We start from the raw sequence: 25,098 nt of genomic DNA on the forward strand, positions 1-25,098 counted from the left end.
CAAAGAACAGATCTTTAACAAGAAGGTATCAAAAGGTGAATAAATTGCAACAGGAAAAAACTGCAGCAATAAAACTGCCACGATCATACCAAAATGTTTTATGCTGGCTATGCAGAAATACAGATTTTTGGTTTTATTTATTTTCATTTCAAGTTGCTTTATGCTTAAATATATCATGAAATATGTATTTCCCACTATTTAGTGTTATACATTTTCAAATAGTCAGAGTAAAATGATCTTAAATCAAAATAGATTATAAGAACTATATAAATTCTTGCACAGTGCATCCAAAGAACACAAGACTGGCTCTTTTTGGAGCTGGTGCAGCAGAACAAACACCCAAGCTCCAGCAGGTTTTCAAGCACCTCAACCAGCATCTCTGGAGTTTCCTGTGCCCTGGAGATGGCTTAGTTCACACCTGAGCAACGCCCTCTCTGATTGTCTTTTTTGTTCCCATTCCATTTCACATTCCTACCTCTTTCCCCCAACCTATTTCTCTCTCCCTCCTCCAAGCCCCTCCTCTGTGTCCTCCCAGCCTCTGTGATAGCTGGTGGGGGAATGGTGTGCCCCAGCTCCTGCTGGGCATGGCAGAGCTCTGGGCTGCCCTGTTTCTTGCACAGGAAGCTGGCAATCACATCTTCCAGCTCACAGCAAAAGCTCTGTCAGCCGCAGAACAGAGCAGAGAGTTGGGACTGGCTCTGAAATACATTCCTTATCATATAAGGATTTAGGCTTGAGGAAATATAATGATAGCAGGTGGCTTTAATGAAAATTGTTTTGGCGTGATATGACTCAAAAGCCCTAGCTCTAGCCACCATTTGCCCCTTGATATGCTAGTACAAACACCAGGAAGATTTGAGTCAATTAGCAAGCCTCAGTCACAATTGACTTGAGGAGGAAGAGCCTATCCACTTGAGACTTTTCAGATGTGTAACTAATAACAAGTTGTCAGCTTACATTAATTTTTACACATCTTGGCTGCATCAGAGATACACAGGCAAAATCTAATGTTCAGAGAAATGACGTGGAGTTGAGGACTCCACAGGGAACTTAATCAGTACACACATATTGATCACAAGTAGTTTTTTCATTGTGATGAGATTTCTCTCCTTGTGTAACTCTTTTAGAATAATGTGTAGGAGAAAAGATAATAGAATGGAAATTGCATCTGTGAAATACAAGAGGCAGTTGGAATATTTTGGGAAATGCTGCTCAGTGAAGCAAAACATCTTTCACAGTACGAGTTCTCTGTCTGAAAGATGCATCCAATATGCATAAATCTAGGTGACTTTCAGCCTCAGGAACATGGATTGTCATATAATTATAGAGTCATTGAATTGTCTGAATTAGAAGGGGCCTTAAAGATTATCTAGTTCCAACCCCCCTATCGTAGAAAGTTACACCTTTTACTAGAGCAGGTAGTTCAGAGTCCCACCCAGCCTGGCCTTGAACACTTCCAGGGATGGGGCAGTCACAGCTTCTCTGGACAACCTGTTCCAATGTCTAACCACCCTCACAGTAAAGAATTTTTCCCTAATATCTAATCCAACCCTACCCTCAGTTTGGAGCCATTCCCCCTTGTCCTGTCATCCTGTCGCTCCATGCTCTTGTGAAAGGTCTCTCTCCATCCTTCTCACAGGCTCCCTTTGGGTACTGGAAGGCTGCAATTAGGATTATTTACAAAGAGCTGAGTCTGATCTCAGTTAAATCTGCATTTTCTGAAATGAATTGATTTTACTTTACTAATGCAAATGTGATCCAAAACTGGCATCATGTTTAACCTGAGGAAACTGTTGCCCTTTTCTGCAATAGCATCTCAAAAGAAATTTTTAAAGCTGATTACTAAAAAAAAAAAAAAAAAAAAAGTAATTACAAAATGTACAGAAAATCCAAACCTCCCAGACATCTACCTGAAACCAGGAAGCAGCTATTCCAGATCTCTGTTTTAACACCTGGAGTAAAAAGATAGACAGCAAGGGCCACGCACAGAAAACACTGAGGCCGAGTCCCATTTTATCTGCGAATCAACAAGGCATAGATGAACTGAGTGACTTTGCCTGATGACACACAGATAATCTCAAGATTTAGGATACTGTCAGTATAAAGACTCATTCCTTGCTTAAAATACAGTTAGTTCCAGTATGAGTCAAAAGAGAAGCCTAGACCAAAGTACTGTCCACTTAGCTTGCATCATTTTGTGCTCTCCAGAGTTGATTTTATCATCTACAGTTCTCCCACACAGCTGCCTGCAAAGGTATCTGAGAGTGTCACAAGTGCCAAGTGTCCATAACCTAAAGGATGGGAAACATCATGTTACATAGAAAGAAACTGTTCAGATCAATGCTCTTAAAACTTATTTATTTTTATTCCATCAAGTACATCGAATAAATTATTTAGGAGCCCATTCTCATGCTTCTGATGGCTGAATGTGTCCAGAATACTGTAGTTTAATAGAAAACAAGTAATGTAGGAAAATTTCTCAGTCAGTTTTCATACTTGGGCTAAAAATTAAGATGGATGTTATTAGTTATGCAAAGTTCCATCTTGCTGTTGCTTTGCCATTCAGGTCTCAAGAGGTTATTGACTATATTAAGGGCCCTAACTCTGCTGTTAATCGAGTTTTTTGTAATTTTATTGTTTAATTTTTTATTCTGGTGCTCTGATGCAACTATCTGAAAGAGCACAATCAAGTCTAAATCTGTATGAGGCTAACATATGCCTTGTATTCTTTAAGAGGTCCCCCTTTAAAAATAAATGTGTCAATTAGTTTTTAATAAAATCTCATTCTTTTTATAAAACAACAGGTTTTTTTTTAAGATGTGTTTAACATGCCAAGCTTGTTCAGACTCTAATTCTGGTTTTGTTCAGATATAATCGGAAAAATATACTTTCAATAGTTCTGAATGCTTATATATTCCACTACTAATGATATTTTAGTAGCTTCCATTTTTTCCTAAAGAGGTTCTATCTATAAAAAAGACCAGGCAGCAAAACTAGTAAAGAGATGCTCTAGTGAAGTGACTCTACCTTGCTCACTCAGCAGATTAATGTTTCCTTTGAGAGGATGTGCTACTGGAAATGTGTAAGGATTTCCTACCATTTGGGGATGAAGTATTTTACTACCTGAAATACTGACTAGCTGTTACACCGTTAAATAATAGACAGTCAAATGAGATATCTAGGACACAGTGAAGGCAGCCCTACCATTGAAAAGACAACATTGTCTTTCAAAACTTGTTACACTCTCACAAATTCAGGGGAGTGGAGAGTAGTTATTTATTTCCATTTTGGGGCACTCTGCAGTGACAGGCCCACATTTGGAGAGGTGAAACAGACCTCTCTCATTTTTCAAAGTCCAACCCAGACTGTACGGTTTCCTCTTGCAGAGTAATAGAAAATCCTGCCAGCAATCCCACTGACCATGTCTCTCATGCTGGACTGTGTTTACTGCAAAGCAAACTTTAGCCTACAAGGTCCCAAAAAGCTATCTTTGTTCTCCAAGGCCAAGTTAAACCTGCCTGCACTGATAGAAACTGTGAAACAGAGAAAGACTCATCTTGAATGATCAGCATTTACAGCTAAGGCAATACTGTGGTCCAATGACCTGGAAATATTTGAAAAGTGTACCCAAATGACACTGCTTGTGGAGCTGCTTTGAAAGCAGTAGCATGCTACTGCACAAGATTTTCCCAACATGCTCATGTTTAACACAAGGCACTTTCAGGAAAAATTACATTCACTTGTGCAACGGAGTGGCCACAGCCTTTTCACCAACAAATGAATCAGTCATCCTGTGTATGACATGTATTTCAGAGGTACTGTTGAGAAAGAACAGATTTCAGAAGTACCATTTGTATAAACTTAAGGAGCAAAATCAAAACAAACTTCTGGGGAAAATTACTGCTTGCTTTCTGCCAAAGTTTCCAAAGGAAAATGAAGCACACATGAACAATTTCAATTTCAGATCAATTTGAATAAAAGAGTTTATATGTTATCCCAGACAATCTTCTGAGGGTAGCAGAAGCAATCTTCTGCAGTAGCCTGCATTCAGGACAGAAAACACGTAATGCAAGTCATGGGGCAAAGGGGACCTAAACAAACACTGCCTGTGTAATAGTACAGGCCTGGAAAAGATCTCGCAGCTCTTCTAGTACAATACCCTACACTGAAGAAAGACCAAAGATGCCAATAACTTTCACAGAAGTTGTGTGCCTAGCTTGTTTTTAAAAATTCTCTAGCAAAAGAAAAGAAAAGAAAAAGCTGCAGCAGCATCAGTCAATAGTCTCCCCCATTGTTTGTCCTTTGCCCAAAAGGGTGTCCTTACTGTTCAGCCAAGGCCAGTTAACTTGTCAGCAATGAGCAGGGTCAATATAATTCGTTCTTGGCAAATCTGTCAGCTGTTTTACCATTTTAATATGCTCCAGGCACTTATAAATTGGTTACCTAACCACCTATTCTAGAATAATTCCAGGAACTGGTTTTGCACTGAATAGTCTATAATTCCTTGTTTGTGGTTGGATTTCTTTTTAAAGGTAGGTATTGTATTTGCTTTTCTTGTGTGGGATCTACCCATCTTCCGTGAGTTTTCAAAGATAACAGAACATTTCAGAGATTTTTTCATATTTTTTCAAAGGAGTGAAGTTGAATGTCAGGACTTGATGGGTTCAATTACACTTAACTTATCCAGACATTTTTACCTAATTTATCACTATTCTGGTCATGCTCCTATTTTCACATTAAATTTAATTGAGTTAAGTATCTGATCGGAAATTAATCTTTTTATGTGAAGACAGTGAAGATTTCTGGACTCTGTGAATTGTCTGTCAGGTTATGAACCTTTACTTTGCTCTTCTTTTGCTTCTCATGTACTTATTTTACTTTGTATAATTTTGCTACCTTTGTGTTCCAAAATAATGCTAACATCTTACCCTCTGAACATTCTCCATTCCTATTAAACCCATATATAATTAAGTTTCTTATTTCTACCTTTGAATGACTCCTTTTGATTTTAGGTTCTTAAGAAGGTCTTGATGCAGTTGTAATGCACTTTGCTCCTAATATTTTATCTCCTGTAAGTTTATCACTGTATGTTTGATATAGCTCCTTCCATTCCTGATATGCTTTATCCCTCAGATTACATATTTCAGAAACTCAAGTAACACTTCTTTTTACTGATCTCTAGGCTTCTCTTAATGTGCTTTCTTCTAAAATTTAGCTCACTTCTCTTCTAGCTTTAACAATCTCACTGATGTAGTGATTGCTAGTTTGTGGGTGACTAAATTAGAGGGTTTTGTTACTGAGATTCTTAAATTGGAAACAATGATAGAAAACTGAAGTGCCTTTGTGCTTCAGCTGCGAAACTTAAAATTGCTCACAGACACAGTATATTTATATATATTGTTCATGTAAAGATTACTGACAATTTCAGAGGATTTTTGAAACAGTCAAGAAACCCTGCTTTGAGTATCAAAAGTCTATTTGAAATTCTGAAATAAATTGAATAATGTGTCTTATGTTGTCAGATCATACCTGGATATTATTCACCTTTGCAGGGAGTCCTCAGGGGTAAAAGGCCTCCTTGGACCTTTTGATATGTGCACAACCTCATCACGGTCATGAGCAAAGCCCATGAGGCAGGAAGAGAGGAAAATAAAGGTAAAAGAGGTTGCATAGGGACAGTGTAGTTAAGTCTGGCTTATATTCATGAATTCATGTAGAAACTAAATAAAAGCAAAATGTAAAGAAACTTCCAAAAAAACTTCCAGATGCTGCTATTATTCGAAGAAGGAAGTACAGTTGACAGAAAGCAAAGCCTTAACTCCAGTTGTGTCAGCAGATTAATATCAGGAATATGCCAGTGTTACTCCATGGAGCAGTCAGTGATGAAAACTTTTTCTCAGCAATAAGAGGCTTCAAACCCATAAAGCAAAAATCAGCATTCCTTTGTCAGCCTGGAAAGGTCAGCTGGCATCCAGTCTTCACTTATCAGTAAGACTCCTTTCTGGCTACTACAGCACACAGCTCAACTTCAAGGGCTGGGTTAGCATGTGAGTTTTTGGAGAGCCTTTCAGCGTGAATACCACAGAAAAGCACTTGTCACAACTATAAGCAAGGCCTTTTGAAAGGATTCAGAGCTAGACTCAAATGGTCCATTATGGCAACATTCCTGCAGGCTAATGTATGCTAAGGGACATTATTCTCCCATTTATTTTCCTGTGTGGTCAACTGCAGAGGAAAAGGCTTTTTGAAGCTCTAAACTGTCTTCTGGAGGAAAAGATCTCTCTTCAAGCTAAGCAGATGGCAGGAGGCTACAGTATGGGAGTTCTTTATCAAAATGCAATAGTCATAACAAGAATGTCATAATCTCTTTGAAAACACAGACATTGTATATTAATAAATACCTTGCTGTAAATGTATTTGCTCCTTAAAGTACAACACATGTTTATTGTCCTTCATAAAAACATGCAAAAAGAATCCAAGGTGTGGAAAGATCTTAATATGCTGCAGGCTACTATAATGCTTCCTGTCCCCAGAAATCAAAATGTTTTGCAGCTACTAATGAACTACTCCACGAAGATGCTCCGAGTCAGATTTTAAAGTAGACATTACCAAAATACCATTAGCACAGTATTGCACAGTGGTTATCAGTAATCAGGAGTAGTAGCTTACAGCTTCCTAGACGTACATTAAACTCCTTTTTTAAGTCCTATAAGCCTGGTCAAACTCCTCTCATATGCTCTGGGAAAAAGAAGCATTCCTTATCAGAAAGATAAGGCTAATCCTACTTTGCTGTATATGAGTGTATTGGAATACCTGAAATGTGGTATCTGTACATTCTGCTGATAGCATGCAGTTAGTCTAGAAGAGCTGTGTTTCTTCTGCCCTCCATGAGAACACAATCTCCCATACTGGCTGTTCAGGAAACCATATAGAGCAACTGTCATCTTTTATGTTTAGTCTCCAGAGATACATGTGCATTTTCCCCTCTTACTGTGTCAGTTCTTCTCCTCCCACTACAAGGGTAAAATATTAATTGGCAAAGCTGACAGCAGTACACAAACCCTGTTGCAAATACATCTCTAAAGAAGAAAATGTTACATTTTATCTTTAGGGCACAATTAAGTTAGTTACTTCATTTTCTTCAGAGGAAAAATAAAAATCCTAAACACTCCTACTTCAATGACAGTATTTCGATATCTTAAAAGTGATGGCTTGGAGACAGTAAGGGAATCTACTCAACACTACAAAAACTTACAGAAACTTCCAGGTCACTACTCCTCTGCCACTCTTAAAAATCAGTCCAGTTATCCACTGCTTCTTAGGGAAATCATGGATTAATATTAACATGGTCTACTTCCTGGGAGCAATGTGGCCTGAACTTGTGATGACAAAGATAACCAGAAAGTACTTTTCTGTCCATATGTAAGGTCTTGTTATTTCTGGGATGAATGATCTGCATGTCCATTATTGAGACAGTAGTTCTCTATGCAGGAGGAAATTACTAAGGTAGTATGAAAATTTAATATATTTTCAAAAGCCTGAGCCCCTGTGATGGTTGAGGTACTGCTTTTATTTTTCACTTTTGACTTTCAACTTCTGTACATTATTTTCCCACCTTTATTCAAAGGGCAGTATCCTTCTTCTGGCAAAATTTTCCCACTGCAACGTTTCTATTTTTAACAAATTGCAGCCTGTGCTTTCCACAAAAGAAGCTCATTGCTTCTGGGCAGCAATAAAACAGCACTCCTCTGAGGCCTAGTCTTCACTCTACCTTTGAACAGTTTTGATAAGAAAAAGGAGCCCCTTTACATGTCATCACTGTGAAATGCATCCTGCATAATTCAGCAGGTGACATATCAACACAGATAATGAAAGCCAGTGTAGTCCTCAATTCCTTGTAGCAGATGAGCATAAATTTTACAAGTTATGCCTTACTGAGCAGAATCTGTAGGAGAGCTTCAGGAAATGTCCCCAAAACTCTGAGTTATGACCAGGGCCCATGGTATCTTGTATAGGCCTAATTGGATACCATTGTATGTACCGGATAGGGAGAGATTTATAGGTATTTTTGAAGAATATGAAAGTGACACAATAATGACAGAATAGCTTTATAATATTTTTATGGACCATAATGATGACAATTATAAAACTTCCTTCTATCACCTTTCTTTATTATGAAGCAATTATAAATCACCATGAATATGCCAAGTACACAGCAGATTGATTCTTCTGGCATGCTTTCCAACAATTTCCCCCTAATGAATATAAAAGGAGCAGGGTCCTGCTGTGCTGGAGAGGTGGCCAGTGCATTCTTATCACACCCAGGCACTTAGATGAGGTGACAGGCACATGACTGAGCTGGAAATTCATCACAAGTAGTCCAGCAAACAGCACTTTGCAACCGCAATTTTCCAGACAAAGCACCAATGAGAATCAGTTTTCTTTAATATGAAATTATAATGTCAAGAGCCACACTAACAACCCTATAATAAAAATCCTGGTGAATAAGTGATGAAAATGTATCTCCTACACTCTTAAAAAGTAAATGTTTTCCTTGCCATGTGAAGGGAAGAAGCCTGTTTTCACACCTGATATGAAGCAGGTCCTGTTGAGAACCTCTGACTCTGCATTTGGTGTGAATTACTAGGTGGGACTGCTAAAAGATCAAACGTTACAGTGTTAAAGGAAAACAATTACTGCTTTCAGTAAATGCAGTGATTTCTGACATTCTACTGGATTTTTAAATCTGTAATGGAAAGGAAATTTTAGAAAAATTATATGCCACAAATGTAGCAACAATAATAACAGCATGTCTAAATATATTTTTAAAATGTAAAATTATATACAGGACAGCAAAATCAACAAATTGGCTTATCTCTACAGAAAATATGGATCACAGAGACCATTCACTGCAACATGAACATTTTGTTTAAATTATATTATATCCATGCTTGAAAATAAAAAGGGGAGGGGATACACATGCATTGAAAAATAGTTGCATTACCTTTCTATGGACAGGAAAGGAAAGAGAAGAGACAAAACATAATCCTTTCATCCCCAAATTACAGATCAGCTAAAGAGTTGCAACAACAAATATCACTCACTTGCATTCATGAATGTAGTTTAAAAAATAAGATTTTAAATTATTTCAGGCAACAGCTCAAATATATTAACTTTTGCTTAGCAAAACAAGGTCAGAGAAACAAGTATGCCCTCTGCTTTTGCAAGGATGTTTTGCAAAACACCTCCTTCAATGGGATCCAGCCTTGACTTACATACATGAGCGATGAAAAGCTTTGTTTCCATTCCACCAGTGTTTTTACAGGTAGTGGTGGACTGCCTGGAAAAAGGCTCAAGATTTTATTTGTTCTGAGTACGCTAAAAACAAAACAAAACAAAACAAAACAAAACAAACAACAAAAAAAAAAAAACCCCACAAAACCAAACCAAACCAAACCAAACCAAAACAAAGCAAAAAAAAAAAAAAAAAAAAAAAAAACCAAAACAAAACCAAAAACCCCCCAAAAAAACAAAAAAAAAACCCATTAAAAAAAAAAAACCAAAAAACCCTAAAAAACCCACCCAAAAAAACCCCACGAACCTAGTACTTCTCTGATTCTGGTGTCAGGTAAAATGAGCAAAGAGGACAAAAGTCAGATGCAGCCTGGTCTGAGGCTCTATCTAGTACTGTAAACCCTTCTGCTCCAAAGGCAAAAGCTAATTGAGCTGCTCCAGGCAACAGCAGTGCTTATCAGAGCTGATTTATTTTGTGGTCTATTATTGCTGACATCACCTTAGATACCAGGGAAAGTGCTAGAAATCCTTTTGTTTCTGTGAAAGGACATTTTGTCTTATGCAAAGGCAGCACTTGCTGATGTTCTCACATATCAGAGCCTCCACCCCCTCTAGAGAGGGTGTCTAAAATTTGTTTGGATTTGATAAGCATTTTGAATTTAGGACTATTAAGCCTTGAGGAGAGAAATTGGCAGTGTACTGTATTATGCTGCTCTCAAGCAAACACGTTCACTCCCCTTCAACTGCTCTTTCCCTCTCCTCATGTCCCTATCAGGAATACACGCTGTAGCAGCCTATTATGTTCCATGCATAGTTCAAAAGTGCAAATAAATGCACTGAGTTCCAAACGGGATCTGCAGCAAGGCCTGAATGGGGATTGCTATTGCACTTGTTAAGGTAATCTCATTGAAGAAAACATCTTCCCAGTTGTCTAGGAAAGGTCTGTATAACGCAATATGGCTCTAGCTTGCCTAGGAAATACAGTTGACCCCTGGCTGTCATCAGAAATATTCATATAGACTGGACAGCCTCCCTATATACCAGAGCCACTTTATGCTAACAGAGCTGTTTCATATCACTGGTGGTTTCTGTATCAATTTAGTTAAGTTGATGCCAGAAGTTTCAGGAATAGTCTTTCTCCTTAAAAAAAAAAAAACAAACCAAAAGATGCCATTTTGAATTATTCAAATGAGACAGATAATAGCAGTTAAATTAAAACAACCCATAGGTTTATGCCTAAATAATCTCATGTTTGATCAAAGAATACTTAAATCTACGACTAACTTTTCCTGACATCTCGGTGATGTCAAGCTGACTACATAATCTTTGACCCTCCTTGCCTTCCCTATTAAATGTAGACTTCATTAGGAGAACTAAATGAGAAAATATTATTCCCGTTAATTACATTATTCTGCAAAGGAAAGGAAAATAGATTCATACAAGGAAAAGAATTCTCCTAACAAAATCAGAACATAAGCCAGTAATTCACAAGAAAAATACTTTCTCCATTGCACCTGTTCAGTTCTTTACTGTTAATGTTAGAAATTTCTTTTAAGTAAGGAAGAGATGTATGGTCCTTTTATCTCTGACATGAGCTCTTCAGCAAATTTGGGATATCCCTTGTTCAGAAACAACTATTAATAATACTCTTACACTTTAATTTTTGTATGGATCACTTTCATAGCTTTATTACTGTCAGAACTCTCTCTGTTAACATACAGAACCTCCAAAACACCCATTAAATCTGTACTTAGGTAATAAGAGCTTGTTTTTGCTTTTTTTTTTTTAATTTTTAACATGTACCCACTTAAGATAAGACCTAAGACATAAGTCGTCTTTTAAAATATCAAATGAACTTTGGCTCAAATTATTTCTTGCCCTTATCCTCTTCAACCTCAAATTTCTCCTTTTATTAATATCTGCGCCTACTGGACAAATGGGAAAAAAGAGTAACAGAGGGAAATATCCTTAAATATGCATTTTCTTTTTCTATGTGTTTAATGATTCAAGTACAGTTTACCAGAAAGAGCAAAAAGAAAGTAAAATCTAAATTGCTAAATTTGTAAATTGAATGTGTATTCTAAGCTACTACTTACCAATGTCAGCTCTCATGTTCAGAATCCACTTGGAAGTACTTGTTTTAATTTATCAATTCAAATGATCCCTTACAACAATTTTGCAGTTCATACAGAAATCATCTTCAGGAAGCCAGTCCTTAAGCTGAAAATGAGGAAGGAAGAGGCTGGAAAAGGTCCCTGCAGCTGCCACGGCCAACTGGTGATGACTCAGCCTTGAAGATGGGAACATGAGTGTGTGCTGGGCGGGATGGCCAGTGGCTGCAGTCCACAGGGACTGCTGCATTACTTTAGAGATGACCACAACAGTTTGATTTGGCCCATAAAGCTGGTTTATTTTCATCCAGTTCAGACGTGACAGGTGTATAGGAATAAGCTGTAGACAAGGTATAAAAGCACTCCAAAGGAGGTAGATTTACTCTAGAGGGAAGAAATCATCTTGTGAAATCCTAAATTAAAGCTTTTGGTTTAATTACAATTTTGCCCTAGGGTTTTGGCTGTTGAGAAGAATGAGCTATATAATCTGTTAGTTCTTTGACACTCAAGAACTAGCAGTCCTTAGAAATCTGACTTTTTGAAGCAGTGATGCTAAGGAGAAAGACACATTACTAACCTGGAGCACCACTTGCCTAGCAAGCAGGAGGTATATTACTGGGTTAAAAGCACATAGTACTGGCTAGCATAACTAACTGCAGATTAAAAGTCACCGTCAGGAAAGCACTTTGGTTCACCCTCAGCTTCCAGCATGGATGGCAGCTGCTCAGTGTATTTGAAGGGTAGTCAGACATTGTATGTGTTGTCAGTGAGGTGGTCTGAGCCAGACATTGAATCTTATCAAGGTCAGAAGAGATGACCAGCAAGCAGCTTTACCTGTCTCCTGCCACTACAGGTAGAGAACACAGGGACAAGGTGGTGGCGCAGCTGCTGTTGTTGCACTCCAGACTGACCTGAGAGGTTTCATGCTGGCTTTACATGACTTGTTTCCAACACACTCCACAAAAACTGATGCCTGCAGGCATGTGTAGCACTGGAAACAGACAGAGGCAAGGACATAATTTCCCAGAGCTGCCTGCAGACATTACCCTTATTTTTGATCCATGAGACAGCTGGAGCCAATGTAAGAGGCCCTTGAGTAGGAGAAAAGCTGCTTACCATCAGTAAAGCAGTGGAGGACATATATTCAAAGGAGCCCCCACAAAAAAAGACAGAGTTAAACTAAAGCTTAGAGCTCTGCCTATGCCCTTGTATGGCATGGTCTCAGGCACTGGAAAGAAGACAAGGGAGAGCAAAAGCACCTGGGGTCATCAGAGCATGGCGGGGAATATCTCACTCCAGGCATCTTGCAGAGGCAGCGAGTGACCCCATGCCAGTCACAGAATTCTTGCCAGTAGCTTGGTACCTCTGCCTTACTGCAAACCCATTTTAAGAGTGTGTCTGGACTGGTACCAGAGCACTCAACACCTCGCAGAACTGAGCTCTCTCTGCATTAAAAATATAATTCAGCTTTTTAGTAGTTGCTGGAAACATCAATGGGAAATGCAGGACACAGGTTAATGGGGAAGACATGGTTGTAAGACAGGCCTGTCAACAAAGCCTTTCTAGGAGAGCAGACCCCAGCGGAGCAGCAGGTGGGGCAGCCCCTTCTGCATGTGACAGCCAGGGTGCTGCAAGGCCACGGAGCTGGATGGCAGCACCAGCTCCCTGCTCACATTGCTGAGGGAGGAGAGGAACTGATGAGCTGCATTGACTTTCCACAGCCTTCCAAGACAGGAGGTGACTGGGGCTGTGGATTATGGTGTTGGTGCTATAGACAAATATTTATTAATGATTAAAAATCTTCATTAAACTTCATTAAACCTACTGAACTGATGAGGCTATGATAATGTAAAGCAGCAAAAAAGCCATCTCTTTCAAAAGTTTTGTTTTTACCACCTTGTTCATACTCATGGTTTCAACTGTGAGCACTTTGAAGGAGTCAGTAAAATATAGAGAGTTAATAGTCATAGTGAATATCTGCTGTTTAGATCAATGCTCAGCTTCTCCAGTCATCTGTCAGGATTACTCTGATCCCACAAATCCCCATGCTTTTGCTGCAGGGCAGCAACCCTGTAGAAGAAAGGCTGAATGATCTCTACCTTTTTTTGTTTAGGGCTACCATATAGATTTAACATGCTCAGTGAGCTCTCCCACTGCCCTGTGCTGGGACAACAGTGGAGCACACCAGCTCAGCTGTAGCTGCTAAGGATAAGTGTGGCAGTTTCTCAGCCATACTACAAACTGCCTGCTTTCTTTTTCTGCCCAATTTGGAACTGACCATCCGCGCTCTTGTGTAAATGCTGAAATCTGGGTCAATCAACCTGATGTATGACAACAGAGCGTAACATCTGCCCAGAGCTGTAACTGATCTGTACAACTGTCTGCAGAGTATTTGTCTCTCCACTTCCCACTCTGCCTCACCACCATTTCAGCCCTTTGGCCCCGGGTCACCCATCATCTCCTTGCACAGCACAGAGGACATCCACCCACTCACCAACCATGCATGTGAAATAGTAGGAAATCATGCAGCATAGTAGAATTGTAGGGGAAAAAAAAGTCTTTGAGAAGGAGACAATGCCAAACCTTTGCTACAGTGACAGATGACTCAACCTGATTTTAGCAAAGACACTGTTTTTCCATCATACTTTATATGTAAAAATATAGTTTTTGAGTTACTGCATAGACACAGATGAAAGAGGGAAAGAGCTTTATGAAGGGACACTAACCTGCTTGACAGCAGAAGCTATTTTTAAATTTACACAGATAAATGTACAAATAAAAGACCCAAACTTCTGGGCATCTTCCTTTCCTCAATATTTATTTACCTCTACCTAGAAAAATAATTTCCATTTTCCATTTCCCTGAATATCTGAGCTAATGTCTCCAGCTTTTTCATAATTCCACATACTTTTTACACAATACAGAGACACTGTTTCCTGAACTAATCTGTTTGTCAGATAGCTTATCTTCAAACAATTAGCTACATCAGGATTTCTCTGTAGCAAATCAATAGCTTTGGCTCAGCCAGATATAAACTTTAGCATGTTGACACACCTCTCAAAATAAATCACAAAAAATGGCAAGAGGCTGTTACAGTAAGCTGCTTGAAAATAAATTACAGTTGCCATACCATGTAGCCCTTTGATTCTGATTTAGTTTATCCTTTACCCTTTCAGTATATTCCCCCAAAATAGAATGAGACAGAAATGCTCCATTTACTTGTCTTTGGTAAGTTGTAATTACTTGAGAAACTCCTTTGAAGTTGCTACATATCAATGCGAGGAAGATTGGAAAAGTCCAGCCCAGCCCCAAGGCAAACAAGCTAATAAAAAAAAAAGGGGCACATATAATAGAAAAAGAAAAAGCCAATAGAACAGGATGCTCATTACAATACATGCTTCATGCAACCTATTTTGCATAACCAGTCAAGGTCAGTTTTACCAGAATCATAAACTTTGACTATGACACATGCAAGAAAGAAAGCAGTACATACAGAAAAGGACCAAGTCTAAGTAAAATCTGTGTTTTCTTAATTTAGAGTGTGTAAAGTCTTTCATATTTTCATGAGTTTGTTCAAATACTGCATTTCTTCTTTTAAGAAAAAACTTTAGGATAAAATTTAATAAGGCTCCAGAAACAATGTGCCACTGAAAAAAATAATTACAAAATGTCCCTGATTTCATAACTATCTTTGAAGAGAAGTCACTCACCCTTAGATGAAGCAAAAGTCCTGGTGATGGTGGCAGATTTGTTTACCACATGTGATGGCAAGCATACAGTAAGCAGTGGAGGTTAAGACAATTGGTTATAATCTATCCAGTTATCACAGAGTAATAAGTTACTGCTGATTTGTGTAAGTCCTCATGCCTGACAACATTCATTTTTTGACTCAGGCAACTGCAAAGGTAGCATGTTAATTTTTACCTGTTTTCATTACATGAAACATTTATAAACAAATACAAGCACATTTCACAAGTAATCTGATGACTATGTTTTGAATAAAATTATTACAATGCCCCTCATTTAATGTTTTCAAGCAATTATTTGCAAATACATTATCAGTTGAAAGCCAGAAACATTTACCCAGTGCTGCTAGGTGTTCTGGTGGCAAATTCTGCTTGGCTGTGCCAAGCAGTCCAAAAAAAAATCATGACTTTTTTCCTGTAATGATTTTATGCAAAGATTTTATGAGTTTATGAAAGGAATTGCAGGAAGTCTGGACATTTTTCTCCTTAGCCATAAGTTGCTTCTGTGCACACTTCAGAAGAGCTGAGTTATCAGCATAACTGGGTGCTGCATTGGGGTCAGCCTCTGCCTCTGCAGAGTCAGCTGTGTGCACTGAAAGTGTCTCTAAACATGCATGAGAAATTGCTGTGCATGGACCAGAGAGTAAAACCGAAGCTAAGCTTGCATTAAAAACATTCACAATAATGAGAAGCTGTTTGCTTTTCCCAAACGAGCTATCACTGTTGCATGGCCTGTACAGAGAGGAGACGCAGTTCAGGGACTGACAAAACACACCTTTTGTTAAAACATTTTATCTCTTTTTATTTGTTTGTCCTGATGGTTTGCTACAGGCAAAGGAGGTATTCAGAAATGGAACTGCACAATACAAACACAGGCAGCAAACTAAGCTGGAGGCATGAAAGGTGTATCTGAGAACACAGAGTTGACAGAGTCAGAGTCAGATTTTGTTCGAGTAGTTTTTAGGATACTCTCTGTAATGACACTGTCATTAGGGAACAGTTTTACTTTCCCATTCTGACTCTGTTTTGGTTCGTGCACGGGTTCCAGGAAAACTACCCGTTTACCAGTGCTAGCCTTCTTCTCATCAGCTGGCAGCTCTTGTGGCAGTGCAGAATTCAGTATGGACGGGTGGGCACTGCTTTGGTTCAGCTTCCTCTTCTTCTTTTTTGCCTTACATTGGCATGGGCAGGGGGTCAGATAGAGATACAGCAGCACTAAAATAATACTGGCCACACAGGCAGCAAGGGTGGTAAAAGCTGTATTAAATGCTTCATGAGCATGGGACCTGTTCACTGTGAAATTGCTAACATTTATTCTGACTTCTATGGTTTCATTTAATAGTCTTTTCTTATTTATTGCAATGCAAGAATACAGGCCTGAGTTCTCTAGTTGGGCATCTGTTATCTCCAGGCTGCCATTAGGAAACACCTTGAAGTTATCGGTGTCCCTGTCTGGCTCCAGTAATCTATTGTCTGGACTAACCCAGACAAACTGTGTGCTTGTATCGCTGATTCTGCTGTCACAGTGTACAATCAGCCTGTCACCAACCTGGGCATCATGAATAAACCCAAAGGCTTGGAAAGAGCTGTTGACGGTACTTTCAGAGCAATTCATAACGTTGTCGTGCAGTAAAGGTAGTTTATTATGACCCTTTGGGTCTGACTGCAACAAACAGCTGTACTCATTTTTGAAGTCCACTACTGGGCTGAAATGCCTTTGATACCAGAAGACTAGCATGGAGTACAGGACACAGTCACAATAGAAAGGATTGCCATGAAGATAAATTCCACTAAGTTGTTTGGCTGGCACTGAACTCAGGCGCTGAACAGGCATCGTCTGGATGTGATTAAAGGAAATGTCCAGCAACACAAGGTCTGTCAGTTTATGTTTTCCAATATATAAGTCCAGTGGGAAATGCGAGACCAAGTTGTAGCTTAGGTACAGTTTCTGTAATTTGTACAATCCTCCAAAGGCTAAAGACTCGATCTGTGTTATTTGATTGTTGTACAGCAGGAGAACCTCCAGCTCCTTTAGCTCCTGAAACACAGGGCTGCCCAGTGTTTTCAGGCTGTTGGATGACAAGTCTAGATACTTCACATTTGGAGTTGTGGAAAAGCTTCCAGTGCTAATGCTGCTAATGCTATTATGATTGACTATTAAAGTGTTCAGTTTCTCAGACAGCACTGGGACCCATTCAGGCTCCAAAATCCCTATTCTATTATAACTCAGATCCAGCCTTTTCATACATTTATAAAGATTTCCTGGCACTCGAGTGAGGTTCTTATTAGTGCAGCTTACGATATCACTGGCACAGATGCAGGCTGCTGGACACATCCCTGGGGCACTGCCACAAACACTCACAGTGAAGACCAAGAGGCACGCGAGTCCTTTGCAGTTCGCTTTAAAAACTCCAAGTCGAGTAGGAAGTGTCCGCCAGTTTAAAGACATTGTCACTGTCTTTTAGCTGTCTCCCAGTGCTCCTTGACACAGATTGCTTGTGCAGTTAGCTTTGCACTTGCTGCTGTCAAAAGAGGGATACAGAGGTACAGCACGTTAACATTTACCATTCATACTCTGCATGATTTCTTATGCCTTTTGAAAAATACAGGGAATTAATCCTTAGGGTTTCATACAATTAATGGTATAATCTAGTTTTAAGGTGATGCAAACTTAACATTACTTTATGCAAACATGAAATTCTGCATGCATGTATCAGCATATATACTTTAGATACAGTATTTTTTGTCTTCAAAAAGAATGTAACTATTCTTCAGTCTTCGACAAAGTAATGCAATTTCTGACAGTTCAATAAAAAAAATTGGAAACGTTCCTCTGTGGAGCATGACTTGGCAATGGCATCCCCTACCTGTTTCCAAACCAACACAGATAGAATTCCCAGCAGAAGAATGAAAAAGCCTCAACCTAAAATGCTTTTTTTCTTGTCAAGTGGGAAGCAGTTACAACATGCTTTTCCTTATAATCAGAAAATGTCACAGATTTTTAAGCAAAGAATTTTCTCAGCCTTTCTAGCTTTAAATGTCATATGAATTTATTTCCTTTTTTTTTTTTTTTCTTTTAATTTAGTAACCTATGGTTCAGGTAGCAACAGCCTATTTTGAAAGTTATTAAAGTTGTTCAATAACAGTATTTTGTATTCTGCTTCTTCTACCTTTGCCAATATAAGTAATGAGGAAGAAATCTAAGAAGTGTTTACCTCAGGCATAAGTTTTGGGATCATTCAGTAAGGATGAGTCAGCTCCTTCTCAAAACATAGTAAAGAAAAAAATATTTTGCTCATGTGTAGATAGAAAAACCCCGACCATACCCTTTTCTGAGAATATTTTAGAGTCAGCATTGTTTGAAACAGGGATGTAAGATTTGGCACAGTAGAGATTCTGTGCTAAGGGATATGCTTTTTACCATCTTCTGAGAAAATGTACACATACATAGCAGAGGAATAAACATTTCTGTTGATTCTTGTTCTCCCTGGTACCTGTTTAGAGTTTTTCAGTAAATTCACAGGTGAGTTTACCTGCATTGATTATCATCACCCTTCAGGGTTCAGATGTGGTATTCAGCCCGCACATTATTATCCTCAAACTCATTTCTCCAATCTCACCCACCTGCTGGAGCAGTATCTGAGCAGGGCAAACCCTGCAATGTCTGCTCTGTGCTGCTGATAGTGGCTATGGCCAGAAGCCTGTGGACAGTGGGATGAGGAGACAGAAGCAGCCTCAGATGGAAAGAAGGAGAATAAAAGAAGAAATTGTATTCTCCGATGATGCAAGATGGATGAAGAAAAGATGAGCATTGAGGGCAAAAAAATTAAAATCAAGACCTAAATGGTGGAGGGCAGCAGGGCAGAGGAATAGTGAAAGAAGGGGAGAGAGAGAAGGGTAAGAGACACATAGGGAAGGAAGAGCAAAACCAGGGGAGGTGGATGCTAATAGAACATCATCACTGTTACTAAAGAAACTGAGGAGGAGGTAGTCTGAGGATGCAGAAGTCAGTTAAGGCATATGAGACTGGAAAAGCAGATGAGGAGGGTGTAAAGGGAAAGAAGAGGTCTAAGGAGAAGACAAACAGGAGTTTCAGGAGGTAAACCTTAGAGCACACCTCTCCAGAGAATTTACATCTGCTACTTAAGAACCTAAGACTACTGATGCAATTAATTAACATATGCAAAAAGCAAAAGTGTTCAATCCTTCTCAGATCTTTATTTCCCTTTTCTGTAACCCTCTGCCAATCTATCAGGCTGTCGTCTTCTGCTGACAAATCTACTCTTAAACCAAATGGTAGAAGATGTGCTATGAAACTAAAGAGCTGAACTTTCTAATGACCCATTAAAAGAAGAAATATGAAGGCAGCATGGGAGAAAGGGACATTTCATTTTTCACAAGAACTTATATATACATTGGCTTTGTTTGCATTCCAAAAAAAAAAAAAAAAAAAAAAAAGAAAAAAAAAAAAGAAAAAAGCATTAAGAGAATTGCAAGACTGCCAAGTCAAATATTCAAAAGTAAAGTGTCAGAATTACATTTTTCTTTCCATTTTACATTTTATATACAGTCCTTGGTTACAGGATTGTTCAATTTTTCCCCAAACCTTTCCAGACACTGTGCACAGGTTCTGAGGTAGAACAGGGAAAAAACGGGTGATTACATCAAGGGCTTGATAAATCCTTATCCCTGAGAACTGCAGCTGTCCTAGCCTTTGCCACAAAATTCCTGTGAGATCAGGCAAACTATGTGAACTGGTGACTATTAGAAAATAATGAACATATTACAGCCACCAGCTTGGCACTTATTTTATAAGAAACCTCTGCATGTTAAATTTGGGAAGGACTGATCTGAGGAAGTGCTGAGATGAGAGTCAAAATGCTGTGACTTCGCCTGGCACTTCTGATTGCACAGAGATTCCTTGTTTATACAAGGGATATACTAACATGATTTTAGCTATAGAAATATTGTAAAAAAATTGATTGGTTTGAATTTATGTTTAATATCAGGATTCATAAATTCCTCTAGGCTTTTAAAGTCTCCTGAAGCCTCTAACTGCATGGGGTTTTCAGTGGAAAGTTCGGAATCCAGAGGAGTAATTTTTGACCAGTCCTAAGTTCCTTACTTAGCTGTTTTTGCTGGTTAGGTAGTCTATAGTAACAATTAGTAGATACAAGTTCTTCTAGAGTGTGAGACCTATGAAGCATTAGAGAAACTGCCATCAAAAATAATTATGTACCCCGGTGTGAATTTGTATGGTATACAGACATAAGGCACAATGAAAAAACCCTGGCAGATGAAAAAGGTATTTAGTAATTGCTAATTTAGTTAGTCTATTGTATGAAGCAAGGCATCTGGAAACTACATTGGCATAAAACCACTCACCTGAAGACTGGATTATAAAGTATCCACAAAACAGGAGATGAACAGTTGCTGCAAAGGTTTCCTTTCCCACTAATGTGTGAAAGCCTGATTCCACAAGCCATGCAGCCTAATTTTAAATGTAACTGCATTTGCAACAAGTGAATGGCACTTAAAAAAACCATCTCCCATGCTGAATATAACTGTGATCCTGGAGATACTGTGAATGGGATGTAGTAGATCAATGCTCAGGTTTGTAAGGCTTACCAAATTTAATACGCTAGATAACCTTGCATGTTTGCTTCTGTCCATGCCTACAATTATCTCATCAGAAACTCCAAGCTAGTCTGCAACCAAATCCCATAGGAAGACACAGATCAGTCACTGGTGTATATCAGCATAATACCTTTTAGTTCTAAGGAGCCAAAACAGTTTGCAAGGGCTGAAAACTGGATTGTCCATTTTCAAAGCTCACTGGAGTTGCAAAATGAAAACTGTTTCAGATAATTTGTCTGTGAGGGCAAATCCAAATTATAGACATCCTAAACATACCACAGAACACACAAGAATATTTAGAGGGTACCCTGATGAGCAGAAGCCTTCCTTTCCATGTCCAACTCAGAATGTAGTGCCTACCTTCCCAACAGGTTTTTTGTTCTTTTGGAGAATAGGATTGTTGAGCTGCAACTTGCTCTTCAACCTGTGTTCCCCATATCTACTGCACAAATTACCCAGGATGTTCTGCAAAGCCAAATATGTTCAATATAAATATTTATAGGGTATGTGATTATTTGAACTTACTCAACATGCCTGCATAAACATTTCAGGGCTGTAATGTGTTAAGTGGCAAGAAGAACAAAGCCTACAATCACAACTATATTAAAAAACCCTGGCATTTTGTTTCATCCCAGTAACACTACTTCAGGTCTTAGAGAAGTGTTATTTTACAAATTTCAATATTGCATATTTTTTCAAGAGAAATATTGCTGTTGAATACTATCAGCTAATGTGTGCCAACAGACTTTGGCCAAGCACTTCACCAATATTTCTGAATGAGCTGGGTAGATACCTTTTCTGATTTATAGTAATGTGAAGGACATGGTTGGGAGTTTTTGTTCTTGAATTCTGTTCAAAGAAATAATTTCTTTGTGATGTTAAAGTGCAATATTTTAAGTTCAGTGTCAAAACCACATTACTCCCTGAGATAATTCATCTGAACAGTAATGGTGCACATGCTTCTTAACTGTTCAGGAAGAAAGGCAGGACGTATCCTGCTATCATAGGGAAAATCCTCTGTGGTCAGAAACAGCAAAATTGATGACAACTGATCACATTCTAGAGAAGCTAAGGATTTGGTTCTTGGTTTTGAACTTTTTAATGTGTATGTTTCTTCTTATTTTTTATTTATTTCTGAGGGGGTTGTTTGTTGTTTTGTTTTTAAAAGTAATGAGCACTTAGACCTGTGTATGGAAAAGGGGACTGCTGGGCAACAGATAGTCTCACCATCAGTTATCACTTGGAGATCAACTAATGTCCTAAACACTCTTTTCTCCTTTTCCTGGGCTCTCTCTCTCACTAATGTGACATTAATAATATCTACAGCAGTTTTCTTATCCTTTGTAAGTACCTTCAGACTTACTGTTGTTTTGCCAATGGAACCTGTACACCAAACTACCTCTTCTAGTTCATTTGAGACCTTGCTAAAAAAATCCCAATATATCACATCTCTTAATTTAAACAGTGAATTGGACTGGAGATCACAATTCACCTGAATGATATTTTGCAAACACTACTATTAGTCTTTTCACTGTTAAAAAAATCAGACATTATTCTTACTGTAAAGCATTTTCCTGTACATTGGTGATGCAAATAGTCCCACATCTGACTGGTACTTTCTGTACAGTGAAAATGCAAGTATTTGCACACAACCCTGCTGCCTGCTGTACTACTGCAGGAATAGTGCTGAGCCTCTAGAGAGATCAAGCACTCAAAAACATTAAAGACCTCAGTTCATCCTCAAGAAGGTTCACACCATTTCTACATCCCCTGCCTCCTTCCCTTGCACCACATCTCCTGTGACTGTCTTGAGCCTTGCCCCAGTCTCAGCAGCCCACAAGACATTAATACATATCTGCACCTCTCACTGACTTCTAATGTCCACAAAGGTGCTCTCCCCCTATACCAGTCTACATATCAGATGAATTAGGGCTGTACTAGTCAAATATAACAACACATAAAATAATTAAAAAAAAAAAGATGGCTCAGGTGTTCATTTTCTCACAGCCCTACTTTTTTTTCTGGCATGATATTTGACAAAGGTTCCTCATGAACTCAAAAGCAAAAGTGATTTTTAGAATGGGGTTTTATCAAATTATAACAACATTATACAAGTATAATTATTCAGGCTTTTACTCCCAACTTTACGAATCCTGCTCAAGTACATGATACAGCCATTAATTACATATAGACTAATGGCATCCTATGCAATTAGTATTTTTAAAAGTTACATTTTTAAGGAAGGTCTGCATAAACTCACATTCCTTTTGTGTGTGTGATACTGTCAGAGGAAATACTCAGCCACCTTGCCTCAGTCTCTAGGCTCTACTCTGCCTTTATCACTCCTGAGTGGAAAAGGCACTCTGCATCAAATCTTCCTGACAGCTGTGCTCAGCATCTCTGACTCAACAGATACAGATTACCCAAACATTGTAATCCATGAGATTTACTGACATGATGGATTGAACAGGAAAGACTGATGGTGAGCTACATCTGGGAGGCCTCTTGATACACTGGACTAAATCCTTGAACGAGGCTACACTGTGCTTGGTGCAGGACCTAACAGTGATGAAAAAAAATGGCTTTACATCATATTTGCAGCAAGCTGATCCTGAGATCAGCAAGGCAAATGGGGTGCTCTCTCCAGCCAGCATCTGGCCAGACCGCAATCTTGCTGAATTAGAGATTAATTTGTCCTAGTAACCTTAGCCAGATAAAATGATCGTCTCCCACTAATCCTTCACTAAAGATTGAATTTCCTTGAAGAGAGATTTTTTCTTAAAACACAATAACTCGATTGTTTTAAAGAAAACTGAGACACAGAAGAGCAACTGGGTGACGTACAACAGAGCCTCAGTTGGACTAATCAACAGTCTCTTTACAGCAGTACCAGCTACGTGGAGTCAACATCTATGCACCTCTTATCCCTCTGAGAGAGTACAAGGGAAATATGCATCAGTGAAACAACAAATTCATCCCTTTTGCCGTGCTACTTTGTAAATCAAGCTGCAACCAAGCTTCAACCTTGCAAATTACTTCAGTTGCTAAGGAGATCAGCAAATAATTAAGAAAAAATTGCAATGATAAGTGGCAGTGCCTATTACAGTATCAGTAACCAGTCTCCAAGCTATGTCAGATCTTAGGAAAGTTTAGTTGCCCAGCGAAGGATCCTCACCGTCTCCAAAAATTTATCTGAGGGCTAAACTTCAAAGAAACCCCCTTGCATACGATTTGGGGGGGTCTCCTGCCAGTCTCACGGCAGGGACCGTCCGCTGCAGCCCGAGATTCCTGCCGGGAGTCGGCGGAGGGCAAAGTTTCGGAGAGACCAGCGACCGTACAGGCTAAACCGGCATCGAACCGGGGGCACCCACAACCATTCCGAGGGGTCTCTGACCGACTTCCCCGGGCAGGGGCAGCCACTGCCGCCGTTCCGTGGCGGAGGCAGGGACCGGCTCTCCCCCCGGCCGCTGCCGGGCTCCGCTCGCCTCCGGCGGCGCCTCTCAGCCCCGACTCCTACCCCTCCGGACCCTGACCCCCCGTCATACCCCGGCTACCGGGGAGATGTCTGCTCCGCCACCCCGCCGGGCAGCGTTACCTGGAGCTTCCGATGGCCGCTTCATGTCCGGGGAGCGCGATGCCGGCCCCGCCGCCGCCTCCAGCCCCTGCCCCGCATGCTGCGCTCCGCCGGGCTCCGGGGGAAGTTGCGGGACGCCGGGAGCACGGCAGCGGCTCCGCTGCGCTCCCCCGCGGACGCAGGCAGTGCTGGCCCGCTGCCCCCGGGAATGGAGCTGAGGCCCGGAGCTCGGCACCGGCGGCGGGTGAGCAGGGAAGGCAGGAGACTCCCAGTGACAGGGGCGACACAGCGGGTTTTTATCCCCTCCTGCCTACGCCCTCCCGGTCTCCCCAGCCGCGCAGCACCCGACAGGACCCCACGCCGCTCGCTCCGACGCCCTCCCGGTGCTTCCGCGGCAGCGGGACGGAGCCGTCGGTGCCCCGGGGGAGGAGCGCACCGGCTGCCCCCGCTCCGCCCCTCGCCGCCCGGGGCTGCCGCCGCTCCGCCCCGCTCCGGCCCCGCTCCTCACCCGCCGCAGCCCCCGCCGACAGCGGCGAGGCTGCGCCGCCCGGGTGGGCTCTGCCCCTGCGCTGCACAGCAGCCCGGCCCAGCCCAGCCCAGCCCAGCCCGCCTGCAGCTCCTCGACGGCCGCGCGGGGGGGCAGAGAGCCCGGGGAAGCCCCTTTTTCGGGGAGGCGCAGCCGAAGACGCGGCTTCTCGTTAAAATTGCATCGAAACTCCCCGTGTGCGGAGATGGA

At 40.3% G+C, this 25,098-nt stretch overlaps 1 protein-coding gene across 1 annotated transcript; it reads right to left on the minus strand.

The window, feature by feature from the left end:
- Positions 1-15,924: 15,924 nt before the first annotated feature.
- AMIGO2 (adhesion molecule with Ig like domain 2) lies at positions 15,925-24,746 on the minus strand. Its single transcript, XM_068190069.1, has 2 exons — positions 24,384-24,746; positions 15,925-17,673 (listed from the first exon to the last, which is right to left on the minus strand). Exon 2 carries the CDS (start codon positions 17,598-17,600, stop codon positions 16,035-16,037), a length of 1,566 nt encoding a protein of 521 aa, XP_068046170.1. The 5' UTR covers positions 17,601-17,673; positions 24,384-24,746; the 3' UTR covers positions 15,925-16,034.
- Between the last annotated feature and the right edge of the window lie 352 nt (positions 24,747-25,098).

The sequence above is a fragment of the Anomalospiza imberbis genome, chromosome 5 (genome assembly GCF_031753505.1).
Source record: "Anomalospiza imberbis isolate Cuckoo-Finch-1a 21T00152 chromosome 5, ASM3175350v1, whole genome shotgun sequence".
In the NCBI taxonomy this organism is placed as follows: domain Eukaryota; kingdom Metazoa; phylum Chordata; class Aves; order Passeriformes; family Viduidae; genus Anomalospiza; species Anomalospiza imberbis.

Coding starts and splice junctions, on each gene's coding strand:
- AMIGO2 (XM_068190069.1), bottom strand. CDS start 17,600: ATGTCTTTAAACTGGCGGACACTTCCTACTCGACTTGGAGTTTTTAAA.